The 14949-nt window shown below is 35.4% G+C and overlaps 1 protein-coding gene across 7 annotated transcripts in view; it reads right to left on the bottom strand.

Moving 5' to 3' along the window:
* The window catches only part of KCNMA1 (potassium calcium-activated channel subfamily M alpha 1), a 407920-nt gene that overhangs the window by 134195 nt on the left and 258776 nt on the right, over nt 1-14949 (bottom strand). For all 7 annotated transcript variants that reach the window (XM_050976320.1, XM_050976322.1, XM_009087486.4 and 4 more), the window contains 3 exons: nt 11624-11699; nt 10225-10395; nt 8495-8586 (listed from right to left, as the gene is read on the bottom strand). In XM_050976320.1, coding sequence (XP_050832277.1) covers nt 8495-8586; nt 10225-10395; nt 11624-11699 — 339 coding nt within the window. The remainder of the gene's footprint in view (nt 1-8494; nt 8587-10224; nt 10396-11623; nt 11700-14949) is intronic.

The following is a 14949-nucleotide window of genomic DNA, read 5'->3' as shown; positions in this document are numbered from 1 at the left end:
AAAAAATCCTCCTGTAACATAAGTCATATTTTTGCTTAGAAGTAAAAGAAATTGAAAACAGATTTCCTACTTGCCCATAGAGAGTTAATAGGTATATTATTTAAGAAAACTTGAAGAGTTTATATTGGAACTTATAATGTTCCAATCTGTCCTGTATATGATTTGAAGATTTATAACTTCCTCTGTTTGTTTTAGTAACCAGTGTATTCACTTATAATTTTTTTAAACACCCTTTTTTTTCATGCACTGAGAAAGTAAAGCCAACATAGTGGATGTCTTTTGTTTTCTGCAAAAGAGTTGGTTAGTAGAAGGAACAGAATTAAGTTCATTTGGTCAAAGAAGTATCTAACTTCTGCATTAAGCTTTTCTTCCTGAAAAACCTCAGAACTACTACATTATTATTATTTCTTTTTTTACTCTTTACAAACAAAATCTATAAAGTCCCTTGCCATACTGAAAAACATGACTTAAGAAGTTACACTTTTTTTTTTTTTTTTTAAATAATGATAGGTATTTGGGAGGACTAAGGTTTTGTTAAGTAGTAGTTGTCATTGGTACACATATCAGGCATGAAACTGGTTTAATATACCAGTGGGAATTCCTGCTATATGATTGTGAGGTTGCAAAATCAACCTTTTACAAGGAATCAAAACCTTATTAAGAGCTATATTCTATCAGCAAAGATGGGCTAATCCATCCTTTCCCATATATATTTATCATTCTCAAAATGAACTTCATAAATATGAAAAAATATAAAAATATTTCAAATATGAAGAATTTGCACAGATGTACACAGCTGATTTCAACTGTGATTCTACATAATTAGAATTCTCTGTGGTAGCTAATTTTTCACACCCCTAGTATTGACATAATGAACCATTTATTAAAAATCCTCCAGTCTCTTATAAAGTTTTAAAAAATAAAATGGAGACAAAAAAATCCAAAGCTACTACAGAGACAAACTGTTTCAGTAAGGAAAACAATGAAATGAGCAAAAGTTAAAACATCTATATTTTTGGCATGAGATAATTGAGAACATACACTTAAACCATGTAAATAGCACTGTAAATGAAAACAGATCCACTCTGAATGGGATTCTTTAAAAAGGATCTCTGCATGGTTTTTCCTTCAGAGGACACAATACAAAAGGCAAATCTTTTGTCTGTTTATTTTGCAAGAAGCATCCATTTTATTGGAATAAGTATAAAGAACCTCACTCCAAAAAACTCCAAAAACTCACTCCAATTAGTCTGTTCTAATAAATCAACAATAATAAACACAAAATTCTGTTCAGTATTCAGCTGAATACTTGGTGTTCACTTGTCAAGTAACTAAAGGAAGTGGGGTGCATATTGCTCTAGATGCGTCTATAAAATTATGATATTTATATCAAATACATATGCTCAGATCTTTCCATGGTATCTCTGCTTAGCATTCTGCTCATTCCTGCATCTCCTGACCATCTAAACTCTTTATATACCAGCAGCAAGCTGCTGTGGTTGAAGCAGGCAGCAGCTTGTAAATTTTTGTAACAGGTTTTGCTTAAAGAAATGATGGATGTCAGTTATGCTTTCTTGTTAAAAAAAAGTCAGAGACTGTATATGTGGTCTGCTTGTTTATCTATTAGTGATATGCATTCTTAAACAAACCAATTTACAGTACATTTCTAGATGGTTGGGCTTTTCATGATTTACCAAACATTACTCAGGATTCTGATATTCAGCTCAAAACTTCATGCATGTGCTTCTGTGCCTTTCTCTTATTTCAATATAAACTCCCCTCTCAGATTAAGTCTGTTGGAGTAGTAAGTGCTGTGCAGCTACAATCTGAAGTGTTTTCTTTTTCACAGAAGACTTGGGCCCAAGGATGATGGGATCTAGTGATCTCTTATGTAGCCAATGTGTCCAGTAAGAAAAAGTAATTATACTGTAAGCTAACTTCTCAATCTGATTCTCCCATGAGGCTCTATAAATCTCCTAGTAAAAAGGAGACAAGCAGAAAATATTGAAGGATATAGCAAACTGACTGGCAAGCAAGTTTAACTTTTTTTTCTCCTGCAACTGTTCGTCCAAAAGTGGATTTTTATTATTCTCTTTATTCCTGAAGGATTAAAAATCTCAAGAGTGTGGTAGTTGAAGTGCTGCAGACACTAAAATTTGTGTCAGCATTAAAAGTATACAAGCATATGGCCGTGGTGTGAGAGGAGATGCAATTGAAATACGTGAAAACATATCTCAGTACCTTTAAATTCTGTAAATTGGACCTGATAGCTTCAATGTCAGCTATTTAGGAACCTGAGTGTACTTGTGCAGCTGCTGTGCTTAATTCTGATGGAAAATATCTGTTCTTTCCACCAGGTTCCATGCCTTTGGATTCTCCCTTAATTCATGAATAAAGAAAAAGGGATTAGGTAATAGCATGAAGCCCTCAAAAGGCTCCATTCAGTATCTGCTGCACAGTACTGATCAGGGGAACCCTACTGGATCCTACATCTGATTAACACAAATAGGAAATTGTTAATGTCAGGCATTTGAAATTTCCTCTGATGCAAACATTAAGTCACTTTGTGACCAATACAAGAGTGCATTTCAGCTCCTTTAATCCAGGATAAATAGCACACTTCTTTGTTTAAACTACACACTAGAGCTTTCATCCAAGTCTGTTTGCAATGGCATGCTATCCTACATGACTCACTCTGGCCTGCCTTGTTTAGTTAAACTTTGCTCAGCTACAGCTAGATGAATTTATCTTGCATCTTTATGATCATGACCTAAGGAATTTTGCCATGTTTCTCTATAAACCAATTTAAAAGTTAATAGTCTTTGTTTAATGAAGACCTCCAAACCAGTCATAATAAAATTAATGTAAACTGATTTGTTTCTCCTGGGGTCTGGATTAGTGGGGGCTTCCACTATAGCTTGAAGTATGAATATTCATCCTTTTATTCAGTCTGAATGGCAATATTATTGAGAGTATTTCTGCTTTTATGAAAAATACCACAACATTTAGGCACAACACATGTCTATCACCAGAAGACAAAAGTGAGTAATTTACTATAAATAGAAGGAAAAAACTACTGAATAGCATACACAAGGAGGCCATACTAGAAAGCTTACAGTTAAATGCAGGGTAATCTACACCTCCAGAATTGGCATCTCACGTGCAAACAGCCCTTAACTGACTGTTCTAATCCCTCCAAACCCTAGATTTGATTTTTGTAACATTTGGTGTGACAGATATCACACACACAAACCATCCTGGTTTTACTTCTGAATTCAACTGGAAGTACTTCCTATTAAATACATTGTTTCTCCCATTATTACTCAGTTTTAAATCACCTTACGTGTTTTTTAAGTGCTCAATGAGCCAAAAAATAATTAAATCCTCAGTAAGCAATGTGGGAGTTAGGAAAGGATCTTCATATTTTTGAGCATTTCATCCATGAGCAGAGCCAGTGCATTTCTTTCCACAAAAATCATCCCAATATGTCATGAGTAATTTTCTGCAACAGAACCTGAGTGAAAGCAAGAAGTCTCTAAAACTTGCTGAACAATTCATCACTTCTGCCATCTCACATTTCACAGCCTGGAATGCCATGTACTGTACAGTTTGTAGAATATGGTAGATCAGCAGATGCATAAACCAGATTCAGTCTTTCTTGGGTCAAAATTTGAGCAGCATCTACTGCTATTTGATGCCAAATCCAAGAGGGTTTTTTCAAAGCTTAAGTTTAAAAGGAACATTTAAAACTTCAACTGGAAATATAAAAGAAGCGCTGTTATTGTAGGAATGGAACGTGGTATGAGACCTCAAATACACATTTTAAAGTCATAATGTTCTTATATGTCACTCCCACATTTGCCTTCTTACTTTCAAAAGAATGGATATAGTTTAATATGCACACAAAATTGAAAAAAAAAAAAGTTTCTCCTATTTCTTCTATCTGTCAGTCTATTTAACACTCATCAGATTTTCTTTATCACTAAGTAAAATTTCATTTGAAAAAGTGGGATTAGAAGAATGGCTAGCAGATGGGAAATAGAGACACCCCTGGGATCATAATGTAATCCATGTCACATTCTCTTATTACATTCTCATCCCACTGAAAAAATAATATCTTACATATTGCATCAAATTATTTAATGCAAGAATTTAATGTCACTTTCTTTGGAGCTATGCCTCTCATTACGGCAGCAAATGGACCTTTTCTTTGGTTAAGTCTAAACTTCTCTTTTTTCTAATTTGTAATGAAATTCAAATGTCTAATGAGTTCAATATGACCTGTCAACTTAAATTATCTGTTTGTCTTTCTGTTTACCATATCTATCTGTCTACAGTTTTTATTTTCCTCTGTGAAGTTTAGTTATTGAATCCCATGCTTCCTTCTGGAAGGAATTTCTAACAGATGATTATTCCTGTTGATATGTTGATGATTTGGTAATTTATGGCTTGTAAATTTAAGAAGTCTGTAGAAATCTCTGGGAAACAGAGCAGATCATGAGAAGAGAAACAGGAGGTTCTAATACCTTTTACAGTAAAGGACTGCCATTTCATTAAAATGCATTTTTAATCTTACATATTAACTACAATAATGCCTCTGGATAAGTTATTTTTACATCTTTTGAATCTGTAATGAAGTCTAGCACAAACCTGGACAATGGTGACAAGGCAAGCAGTTTATATAAAGACAGCCAGAGCCACAGAAGGGGTCAGGCTGGAAGGGACCACAGTGGCTCCTCTGGCCCCACCTCCTGCTCAGCCAGGTCAGTGCTCTCCCTTCCACACCTACTCTTGCAAAGCTGTGTCCTGCTGTCTGCCCTCATAAAGACTTTGCATCAGATTTGATAGCAATATTGCATAAAAAAGACAAAATAATTTAGTCCATGGAATTAGAAGTCATTAAGTCAATGTAAGGACTGAAAAAATCTGTAGGTTATCACGGCTGAGTTCATCAGTTTACAAATGTTCTTTCCATATGTTCTTTCTAGACCTTTGTGCATGCTAATTTGCAATAAATTAATATCTTCAACTGGAAAATAATTAACTGAGTTAAAATCCAGTCTGACTGTATACACACAAAAATACAGAAATGGAACAAGAACAATCTTGATTCAAAAGTAAATTAGTAAATACAGAATAAATTTTGTATTGATATATTGGTATAGATATTTTGGTATAAATACAACAGTAGGTACTGCTGTTTATTTAATAGCTGAAATAAAACTTCAGTCAAAGACTATAAAGACATTCCCATTTCTTAGAAGTCTCCTTACAATAATGTTACAAAGCAGAAATTATAACTCAGTTATAATATAACTATAAATATTATAGTAAATATAATATTTATAGTTATATTATAACTATATGTAATGTAAAATTTTTTCGATTTTATAATATATAAAATCGAAAAAATTCCCTGTGGACTTTCACAACTAAATGAACCTATTATCTAGCAAGTGTAACCAGTGATAACTGTCTACAAACTACTTTTCTTTCCAAAGTTTCCATGGGGCTCATCTAAAGCAAAAATAAGTTTCTTTATTATGCAAAATGAATCCTGTATAGTTTATGATCCTCCAGAGACTTTATTGGCTGAAAAGAAAAATGAAATGTGAGCTCAAATTTGATGTGTTTGTTATTTCTCTTCTTTAGTTAGTGAAATTTGTACCAATAATTCTTATGCCTACATTCTAGCTCCTTTAAAGTTACAATTCTGTAGCAAGGCTCTCCATAGTATTTAAGTCAGTGCAAAACTCAAAACAGCATTCATAATCATACACTGATTTTGATTTCTGACCTAAATTTTTATTAAATGTGCTATTACACACACTGAGCTTAGGAGGCAACATGTTGTGCTGTTTCCTGGCACAGTTGCTAGCTGGGGTTAGACCACGACAATGTATAAACATATATAGATGTAACAAAGCAGACTCCATGTATTTATCTATTTTGCACAGAGTTAAAAAGTACACACGTTTTCTGTTTCAAGGGCTGAAACTACATCTTTCACCAAAAATCAGTTGTTTTCACATTGGAAATGTATTTAATCTGGAAACTTTCTGACATTAGGAATAGAAGAACTGTAGTTTCTCATTATTTTTGCTGCCAGAATCTATGCTTGGTTGCTCAACTAAAGGCCATATACTGCTAATTACTACCACATGCCCATATCCCAGGCAAAGGAAAACTTATTGGTTCTGACAATCCATTCTCTCAACACTGAATTCCAAATGAAAACTTCAATTTTGGCCAAACATAACATTTCATCAATCTTGTTCTACTGACTGCAAAAGCAACATCAAACAAGGGGTCCTAATGGCTTTTTACTGTGCAGTTCTCAAGCTCAGATTCTCTGATGAAAGACCCACATGAGCAAAGGACATCTTTAAACTACTCAGTAATTATTAACTGAACCAGAAAACAATGCATAAAGTAAATTGAACAGTTTTATGCTGATGACAGAGAGGAGTTTCAAGCAACAAATTATATGAGCAGTAGAGATCAGCAGAGAAAGCACTGACAACAGAGTGAGATAAAAACAAGCAGTGCATACAAAGAAAGACCAAAAAAAAAAAAAAAGGTGAAAAAGTAATTAAGCACGCCCCAAAGCTAGCAGAAGCCTGTAATCTGAAGTTGAGCTTTTCAGGATGAGGGGTACTGACTGAAGATCAGGTCCAAATTTAGAGACATCTGAGCAATGCTGGGTACTAGTGACAATGTAGAAGGGGAGGGACAAACTCCATGTGCAAAACAGGCTTTCACCATATTCCCCTCTGCTATAACTCCTTTAGAGCTTTGAAAACAGAGGGATATGTTCTGAGTTTGAAAAGCTTCTCTTTGAGAAAACAAGTATGAATATAAAAATGAAACTGTCCTGGCCTCTGTGACAAATAAATATTTGGGGGAATTAACAATAATACTCATTCCCAGAAATAAATCAAGGCATTTAGTTTGTCTAGGTAAGTTTCCAACATCAGTGTTTACAATTTACATATGACATTTGAGGGTATCTCAATAAATGCACATATTGAAGTTAACTATCTAATTCATTGAGTATAATTGAACAAAAAATAGTATAGTAATTTTAAAACTTTGATTTATCTACACAGTGATACAAAACAGTGCTCTAGAATTACCTCTGTGGGACATTTACAGTCTTTCTGCTACACAGAGAGGAGAAATAAAACCATAATCCACTTCAGCAAAATGTTGCATGGGTGATGATTTGAAAGGAATTATTTAAAAAATTATCTTTTTAAAGTAAGAAGGACAAATCATTAGATAAATTTCTTGCAGTACTTCATTTATATCACATGAAAAGGACTCTCTATATGACTAGACTTTCAGGGCAAATATAATCTACTAGTGGATGTCACAATGGTATGTAATGAAATGAAGGATGGCAACACTAAAGGTGATTTTGTGCTGTATCTCTCTATATTGCCAAGGACAGCTAGTTCAGTAAAGGCTTTATCCCAGCACTTCCAGAAGCTGGGAATGCCAGAAAGAGCTAGCTTTAACTTGGTCAAAAAAAAAAAAAAAAAAAAAAAAAAAAAAGCAGGCTTTCAATAGAAATGTAATGAGGTAATGTGGTCCAATAAAATTAAACCTTTGCCACCAGGTAAAAATAGCAGGTTTGGTTTCTTTATCATAATGTTTTGATATTAAGGTTACTGCCTGCTCTTCTTCAGATATGCTTAATGTGATACAGGGAGGAGAACTGCTTTAAAATCCCTGGTCAGAGATTCTAAACTCATGAGAGTTTGCTATGTCCATGGAAAGTCAGAAAAAGCTGTATGAGATTTGAATCTGCTGGTTGAACATTGACAAACAGGGCTATTAGAATTCTTACATAGTCAGTCCAACCGAACAAACTGGTAAATATTTATGTCCTATTCTGCATCCAGTAAAACAAAGCTTTCTGAAGAACTGAGTTGTCTGAAAATCACGGCAATCATCATTGTTACTTATTTAAGAGACAAACCACATGATACTCTAATGCCCAAAATGGTGAAGTGACAATTCACCCTTGCTGCAGAAGTTAACTGCATATGTAATAGCAGCACTTTGTACAAGATGTATCAGTGTAGTCTAAGTGGTATCCAGGCTCTCTTGAAGAAGGGACAAAATGTTGTGACTTGTACCATAGCACAGCCCAGGTCTCTAATTATAGTGTGACAACTCTCCAGTGGTAACATCTGATGTCAAAGAACACAGCCTTGCGAGCTGTGAGTCAGCTGTTACCACCTTCAGGGGCTCTTGAGAGTCCCACAAGCACACCTGGTCTTTTTGGACTTACTTTCTGCCTCGGGTTGAGTTAAAAGTTCCGCCGTATTTCTTCCGATTAAGGATGAGAGCAGCAATTTCTGGCACGTAGCGAGCAAACATTGCCTACATGCATGAAACAAAAACACAAAAAAAAAAAAAAAAAGAAAATGGCATGCAGAGAGTGTTCTACTGCAGCAGAGGCAGCAGAGCCTCTTGGGATACTTACTTTCTTCCACTAACCGCACTATAGGAACCACCATATTTCTTGCGGTTTCCTATTAACTCTATGATTTCAGGGACGTAGCTGGCAAACATGGCCTAAGAAGAAGATAGGAGACAGAAGAAAAGACTAAAAAGAGAGGCCAAAGAAAGGGGGATGATGAATATTTTCAGAAGATATATATTTTTAAGATCTGAAAATGCAAAAGAATTAGATCTATGCAGCTGTTTAAAAAGAAAATAAAAAAGAAAAATTTCTTATCAAACAAAACAAGAGGGCTCAATGTAAAAGTTGGTCTTAGAGAAGGTAAACACCTTATAAATAAAGAAAATGGTCAAAAGAGGAAAAATGGACATGTAAAACAAAACAAGAACAAAATTATTTCAAACTGGTATCTAACCACAAAAAACAGTTATGTCTATTTCTTCCTGAAGAGGGGAGGGGGGAAAAAACCTATCCAAGCCCCGCTGTAAAAAAAACGAAGCCAAGTACTATCATTACTGTTACATTTCTGTTTTAAAATTCAGACTCTTCCCCCCATTGTAAGAATTTATAAGAAGACAAAAACAAGAATAAATCAGGGGTTACGTCCCCATCAAGAAACAAAAAAATCACCCCCCCTGCCCCCCAAAAAAACTTTTCCAAAAGTTCTTGGGTTTAGAAGGATTGGAATAACACGTGATAGAAAAAAGGTTTTGAGGAGAAAATAAAAACTATTCTGCCATGTTTTGTCCAACAAACAGCTTCCTTGTGGCTGGATACTTCGAAGAGCTACTGCCATTTGACATGCTCTTTGTCTTCACATGTCAATAAACAGAGATGAGAATGCATATATGTAATGCTCATACATATCTCTGTGTGTCTAACATACGGCATTCATAGCATTGGTTATACACACACCACCTCTGTGAGATGTATGCATATGTGAAACCAATGGCTGAGGGTAAACAATACACATGTGTGTGTGTAAGGGCACAACAGACATTACGGGTCATCTGCACAGCATCTACCTTGTGCAGGGTAAATACCAAAATAAACTTGGCTAGTTTAGAGAACACTGCACCAGGTGTAATAATATTACTAGTACTGACAAATAATGGAAAAGTTGGCAAGACAAATAGCACCTTGGGTGCTATTTACATAGAGGACAAAGAACATGAGAAATTGCTGATATAAAAGGACACTGGTTATGGTTATGTGATAAATTCTGAGCTAAAATTGCACTACATGACATGAAAGATGTTTGAAATGAAAGGGAATGTGGTTTGCCATCATCTGGATCAGGCAATCCGCTCTTTAAGGAAGTCCAAAGCCACAGTGTTTGTTGGAATTCTGGGAAGGAACACAGAAGGGTGGGTAGGACCTCTGAAACCGCAAAGTGCCTTTAAATATCAATAGCAACCTCCAGAAATGCTCTACAGTCAGTCACTAAGAAGTAGAGGACTACACATAACACTCTATGTTGAAATATTAAGGCACTTCATGTATTCACATGCATTAATCATTTAAATGGATTAGAAAAATTCTAATTCCGTACTAATTCTGGACTAATTTGGCAAGCTCTGTCAAAATATTTATCTACAGGAAAAAATGCATATTAAACATACTTTAAAGTTTTATAATTAATTTTAGTTTAATAAGCCAGATATTGTTCCCTTAATTACAACACTGAGATATAGAGGATCAAGTTTTAAGGTAACTGGAGTATTATGAAGAACATAAAGAAGAATTTTTACCAATCCCCCAAGGATGAAGAAGACCATGAAAAGGCGACCGAGGGTTGTTTTTGCATAAACATCTCCATAGCCAACAGTGGACATTGTGACCATCAGCAAATAAACACATTCCCAGTATGTTAGGGGTTGGTTATTTTGGAAATTTTCCCATGGATCCCCTGAGTTCTCCACCTACAATGTACAAGAAAACATATAATGAATTATATTAATTATAACTGACTCTAATTAACCCCAAATTAACTCTACTCATATATGCGTGTGCCGGTGTGTGCATATAGATATATACTTTGGAATATATTACAAACTCTGAATCCTTTCCTGTGATTTATTTTCATCAAATACAGAACCTGACTCTGTGCCAAACAGAGCACTGCAGTTCTTTTGCCAGTATATACAGCCTTGCTACTCAGATTATTTATGGGAAGTATCTTTTCCAGGCACCACTAAGTAATGTAACTTACTCATGTAGTTAGGTAAGTTCATTTAACAAAAATGTGTTCAGAATATTTCCAGAGTAAATCTTACTTTTAATGCAATTACACTGCTCAATGTTTTTGTTTTAAAAGATTATGCAGCTGTTGAAGGCATTCCACCTTTAGCAGAATGCTACTACTTTTTCAAAAAGCCAGCTACTTAAATTTGTCAGTGGGAAAGGAGTGTACCATCTAAAGTTTGTTCCACAAATTCCTACAGTAGAATACAAAAGCTTTTGCTGAAAAACAAAGGAAAAAAAAAATCCAAATTCTAGAAAACAGCATTCCCTTGATATTGATGTAGTATTTAAGGGGTATTGTGCTCTGATAGGTAAAAACCAGAAAAAAAGGTATTGTTTTTAGATTGGAATGCTACACTTGCCCAGAGGAGTGCGAAAATACGGTTCTACGTGAATGAGAAATATATCATAAATGAAAACACTCAAAAACCTCTGTGCATCTTTATAAGGGCGAGCACTAGACGACTGATACGGCAAGAAAAGAAGGAGTAGGAACGCGATCCTGCCCAGCTGGAGGAGGCAGCTTGGCAGCGGAGCCGCTCCGGACCGAGCCCGGCTCGCTGGGGCCTTCCCAGGCGAACACCGCCCCCTGCTGCTCGGCCGGGGCACGGACGGACGGACGGACGGACAGAGCCCCGCTCCGCCTCCTCCGAGAGCAGGCCAAGCCGTAACGCGGGCACGCCTCGCTACTGCGGGGAGCTGGCATGCCTCCTTATTCCGGAGGGAGGGCATGCCTCCTTATTCCGGAGGGAGGGCATGCCCCCTTATTCCGGAGAGCCGGCACGCCTCATTGCACTCTACCGACGGGGTACGGCGCTCCGAGAGCAGCGCGCTGCCAGCAGTGCAGCAGCTCGGAGCCCGCGGTCCGTGAGAAGAAGTCAATGAAGTGTTTGCAGATGCACTCACCAAATGTATGAACCCAGCTGCTGTCAGCCACGTGCTGATAAATATAGAGCACAGATTCACTAGCTTGATGGAATTGCTGGAAATAAACAAAGCAAATAGGAGCTTAGACTAGAATTTGTCACATATTTTTTATAGGTACCTGTATACAACTGCAAACTTTAGACTCGAGAACCTGATGATGATTATCTCCCAAAAGAAAGATTCCCTTAAAAAAACTTATTCAAAAGTTTATGTATAATAGGTATTATTTTTCCTTTGGAGAGTTCACATTTTCATAATTTAGACAGCTTGAAAAAAAAGTCCCAGTGTATGAGAGCAGAAAGACAAACAAAAACCTTAGCTACATCAGTAGTCAAAAACAAAACAATAGAAATAAATAATGCTTTTTCACAGATAATCTGGTTGCCTCTCAGTACACTCACCTCTTCATTTTTCACTGCGATACACTCAGAATTATTCACACATAAATACATAAAAAATACATGAGAAAATTGATTCTTGAATTAAAGAACAAAGGTATTTCACAATTCCTGCGTAAAGTCCTAAGTATTTTTCATATTATTCTGCTTGCATGAACTCCTATGGAACTCTCTAGGGAAAATTCACATGAAATAAGAGTATTTCATACTTCACAGTCACATTTTTCTCTAGAAAAAGAAAAAAAGTGTAATTTAAACCTACCGAAAAATCTGCAAATGCTTTTTAGTCGCCCTGAGTAGTATTTTCCCTGTTCTAGCCAGAAGGGATTTTGAAACAAGGACCTTAGTCAGTTTTGCAGGAAAACACCATACTTTAAATCTTCTGGAGGAAATACAAATAAAACCTGCTCCCCCTCTTCTCACAAAAATCAATGTCCTAAGAAGGATAGTCAGCAAAAATACAAGGAACTGCTGTCCATATATGGCTGTGTTTAAACAATCTTACCCATTCTTGCTTTTGCAAATATTTATAAAAAGGTAACACCTCAGAAAAGACCCCACAATTATCTGTAAAGCAATACATTAAAAACTATAAAAATTGAAAAAAAATCACTATCAGTGTTAGCAGTAGTAATTTTGTGGTAGAATTAATGTTTCTGTTTATAACCACTTTGAGGACAATAAAAAGGCATCCTTTTCTGAACAAAATAACCTGTAAAATTAACCAGTACAGGTCCTTAAAAGATACTTGTTACAGTTAGTAGACATATGGGAGCACAAGAAATAGAATATGACCAGGTAATATGACAGACAAAATGAATACTATATTAAAAAATAAAATAGCATATCAGCAGTCTTGTCATTAGTGTTCTTCAACATCAACATATATTCCCCATTTCTCTCTTTCTTAAACTATGGTTGATTAAAGTCCCCATTTTCTTAGTGGCAACATTCATTTATAGCCCAGGACCCTAACCAATGGGTTCCTAGATTAAACAAAATCATAGGAGTGATGCTGATGCAAAGCTCCATTATCAAAGGCTGAACTTCATCCTTCACCTGAGCTTAGAACACGAGATGTTCCTGATAAAAAATTGTGTGTCTATTGGTCTGTTCACATCACTGTAACACCCAATAATAGTAACTATTTACATGACTTGTTTGGTACATTTTATTTTTGAAGATTTATTAAACACTGTGCCTTGTCTGTCCTCTATGAAATACTCCCTGTGTTTCTGCCAGAGTCTAAATATAGATGAAGGATTAGTCATAAACATTTTCTCCCTCTTTAAGCTCTTTCCAACATCTGTGCAAAATCCCTTACTGTGAGCCCTGCCTAAGCCCCTGCAGATTTTTTGAAAAATATCAGAAAACAATGAAGGAGAGAAATTTTTCAACTGAAAACTGTAGAATTCAATTTTATAAAACATGGCAACAAAAAATCTTGAGCAAAATACATTCAATTTCAAATTAGGGAAACAAACAGGTCCTTGGCAGAGTAAAGTCTTTTAAAGTGCCACTGTAAAACTTTGCTTTGTCTTACAGGATCTTTTCAAATATAATTAGCTTTTTTTTTTTTTTCCCCCCAGATATTCGAATAATCACCTAAGACTTTGCTAGTTGCCTTCTGCCTCTGGTTTGGCACTGTGCAGCTTCTTTCACTGGATTCCAGTTTTTGGAATGGCCTTTCTGCTCACTGTGTAAATAAAGCGTCCCTTGAATCCTCATATCTCAGTCAATAACTCCAGGAGCAATTTTCATTTACAGTTTACAGTAAATGTTTTTATTTACCGGAGAAAAGAAAAAAGGAGGAGAAAATTTCCCTGCAATTGCACTAAATATTAAAACCACAGCATTGCCCAGTGTACCCTATCAGTTTCTCATCTTCTCAGTTGTTATTTGTTATTAATGCCAAATGCACTGAAATGCCTAGGTCAAATTAGTTCCATACCTTTTTCATATAAATACATATCACCTCAAATAATAAATTCTTTTATTTTGCTGACTTTTTAAATAATAAAAACTACTTTTTCCCTACTTTAATTTCAGAGCTAGTAATGTTATACTGAATTTTCTATCCCAACTCAAGAATTCAAATTCTGTCATTGACTCTTGGTGTTTATGTTCACAAAGTTCCTAAAGTGTCGAAAATTTCAATAAAACCTTCAAAGTGGACTGCAAAAAATGCCAAAATACCTTAATTCTAGAAGATTTTTTGCCATCTCTGAGCAAAATAATGTTGCAGTAGCAGGCCAAAAGCATACAATACAGTATAATACTTCAAAGAAATAATAAAGGTCTTAGGCCAGAGTATGTCATTGAAATCACTGACTGAATTTAGGGAAGTAAATTTTTTTAAAATAATACTAGATTTATTGAAACTAGTAGTTTAACTGCTCTAACTTGTACAAAAATTTTTAAAGATTCTCCATTAATCACAAGGGCTCAGCACACTTTATTTTTTAGGAAGCAAAATAATTCATTACCAGAAGCTCTCAATTGAGGAGCATTCTAGTACTGTAATAGAAAATGTGTGTGCAGCACGTGAACTGCAGTTCTGATGGTACTTCAGAACACACTGAAAATATGAAAATTTCTCATTGAAGGTAGCAGTAATAAATGAACTTTCTAGCTTGTTGCTTTCTAAAAGCTAAACTCATACAAGATATTAAAAGAACCCCCAAGCACTTACACAATCAAATTTATGTCAGGTGTAAATAGAAACTCTTCTAAAACAAATTGCATTCTGTTAATTTACTTTAATTTGACACATCCATTAAAAAAAAAAAAGTTTTGTGAACATTACTGACATTCCAAATTATTCAGGTCATTTCAGGTTACTAAGTAAGACAATAAAGAGAGCAGACATGACTTTCTGTTGCATTACCAGGAACAGGGAGAGACATA

Source organism: Serinus canaria, chromosome 6 (assembly GCF_022539315.1).
Source record: "Serinus canaria isolate serCan28SL12 chromosome 6, serCan2020, whole genome shotgun sequence".
NCBI lineage: Eukaryota > Metazoa > Chordata > Aves > Passeriformes > Fringillidae > Serinus > Serinus canaria.
Note: the sequence above shows the minus strand (reverse complement) of the source record. Positions and strands in the feature narration are given on the sequence as shown.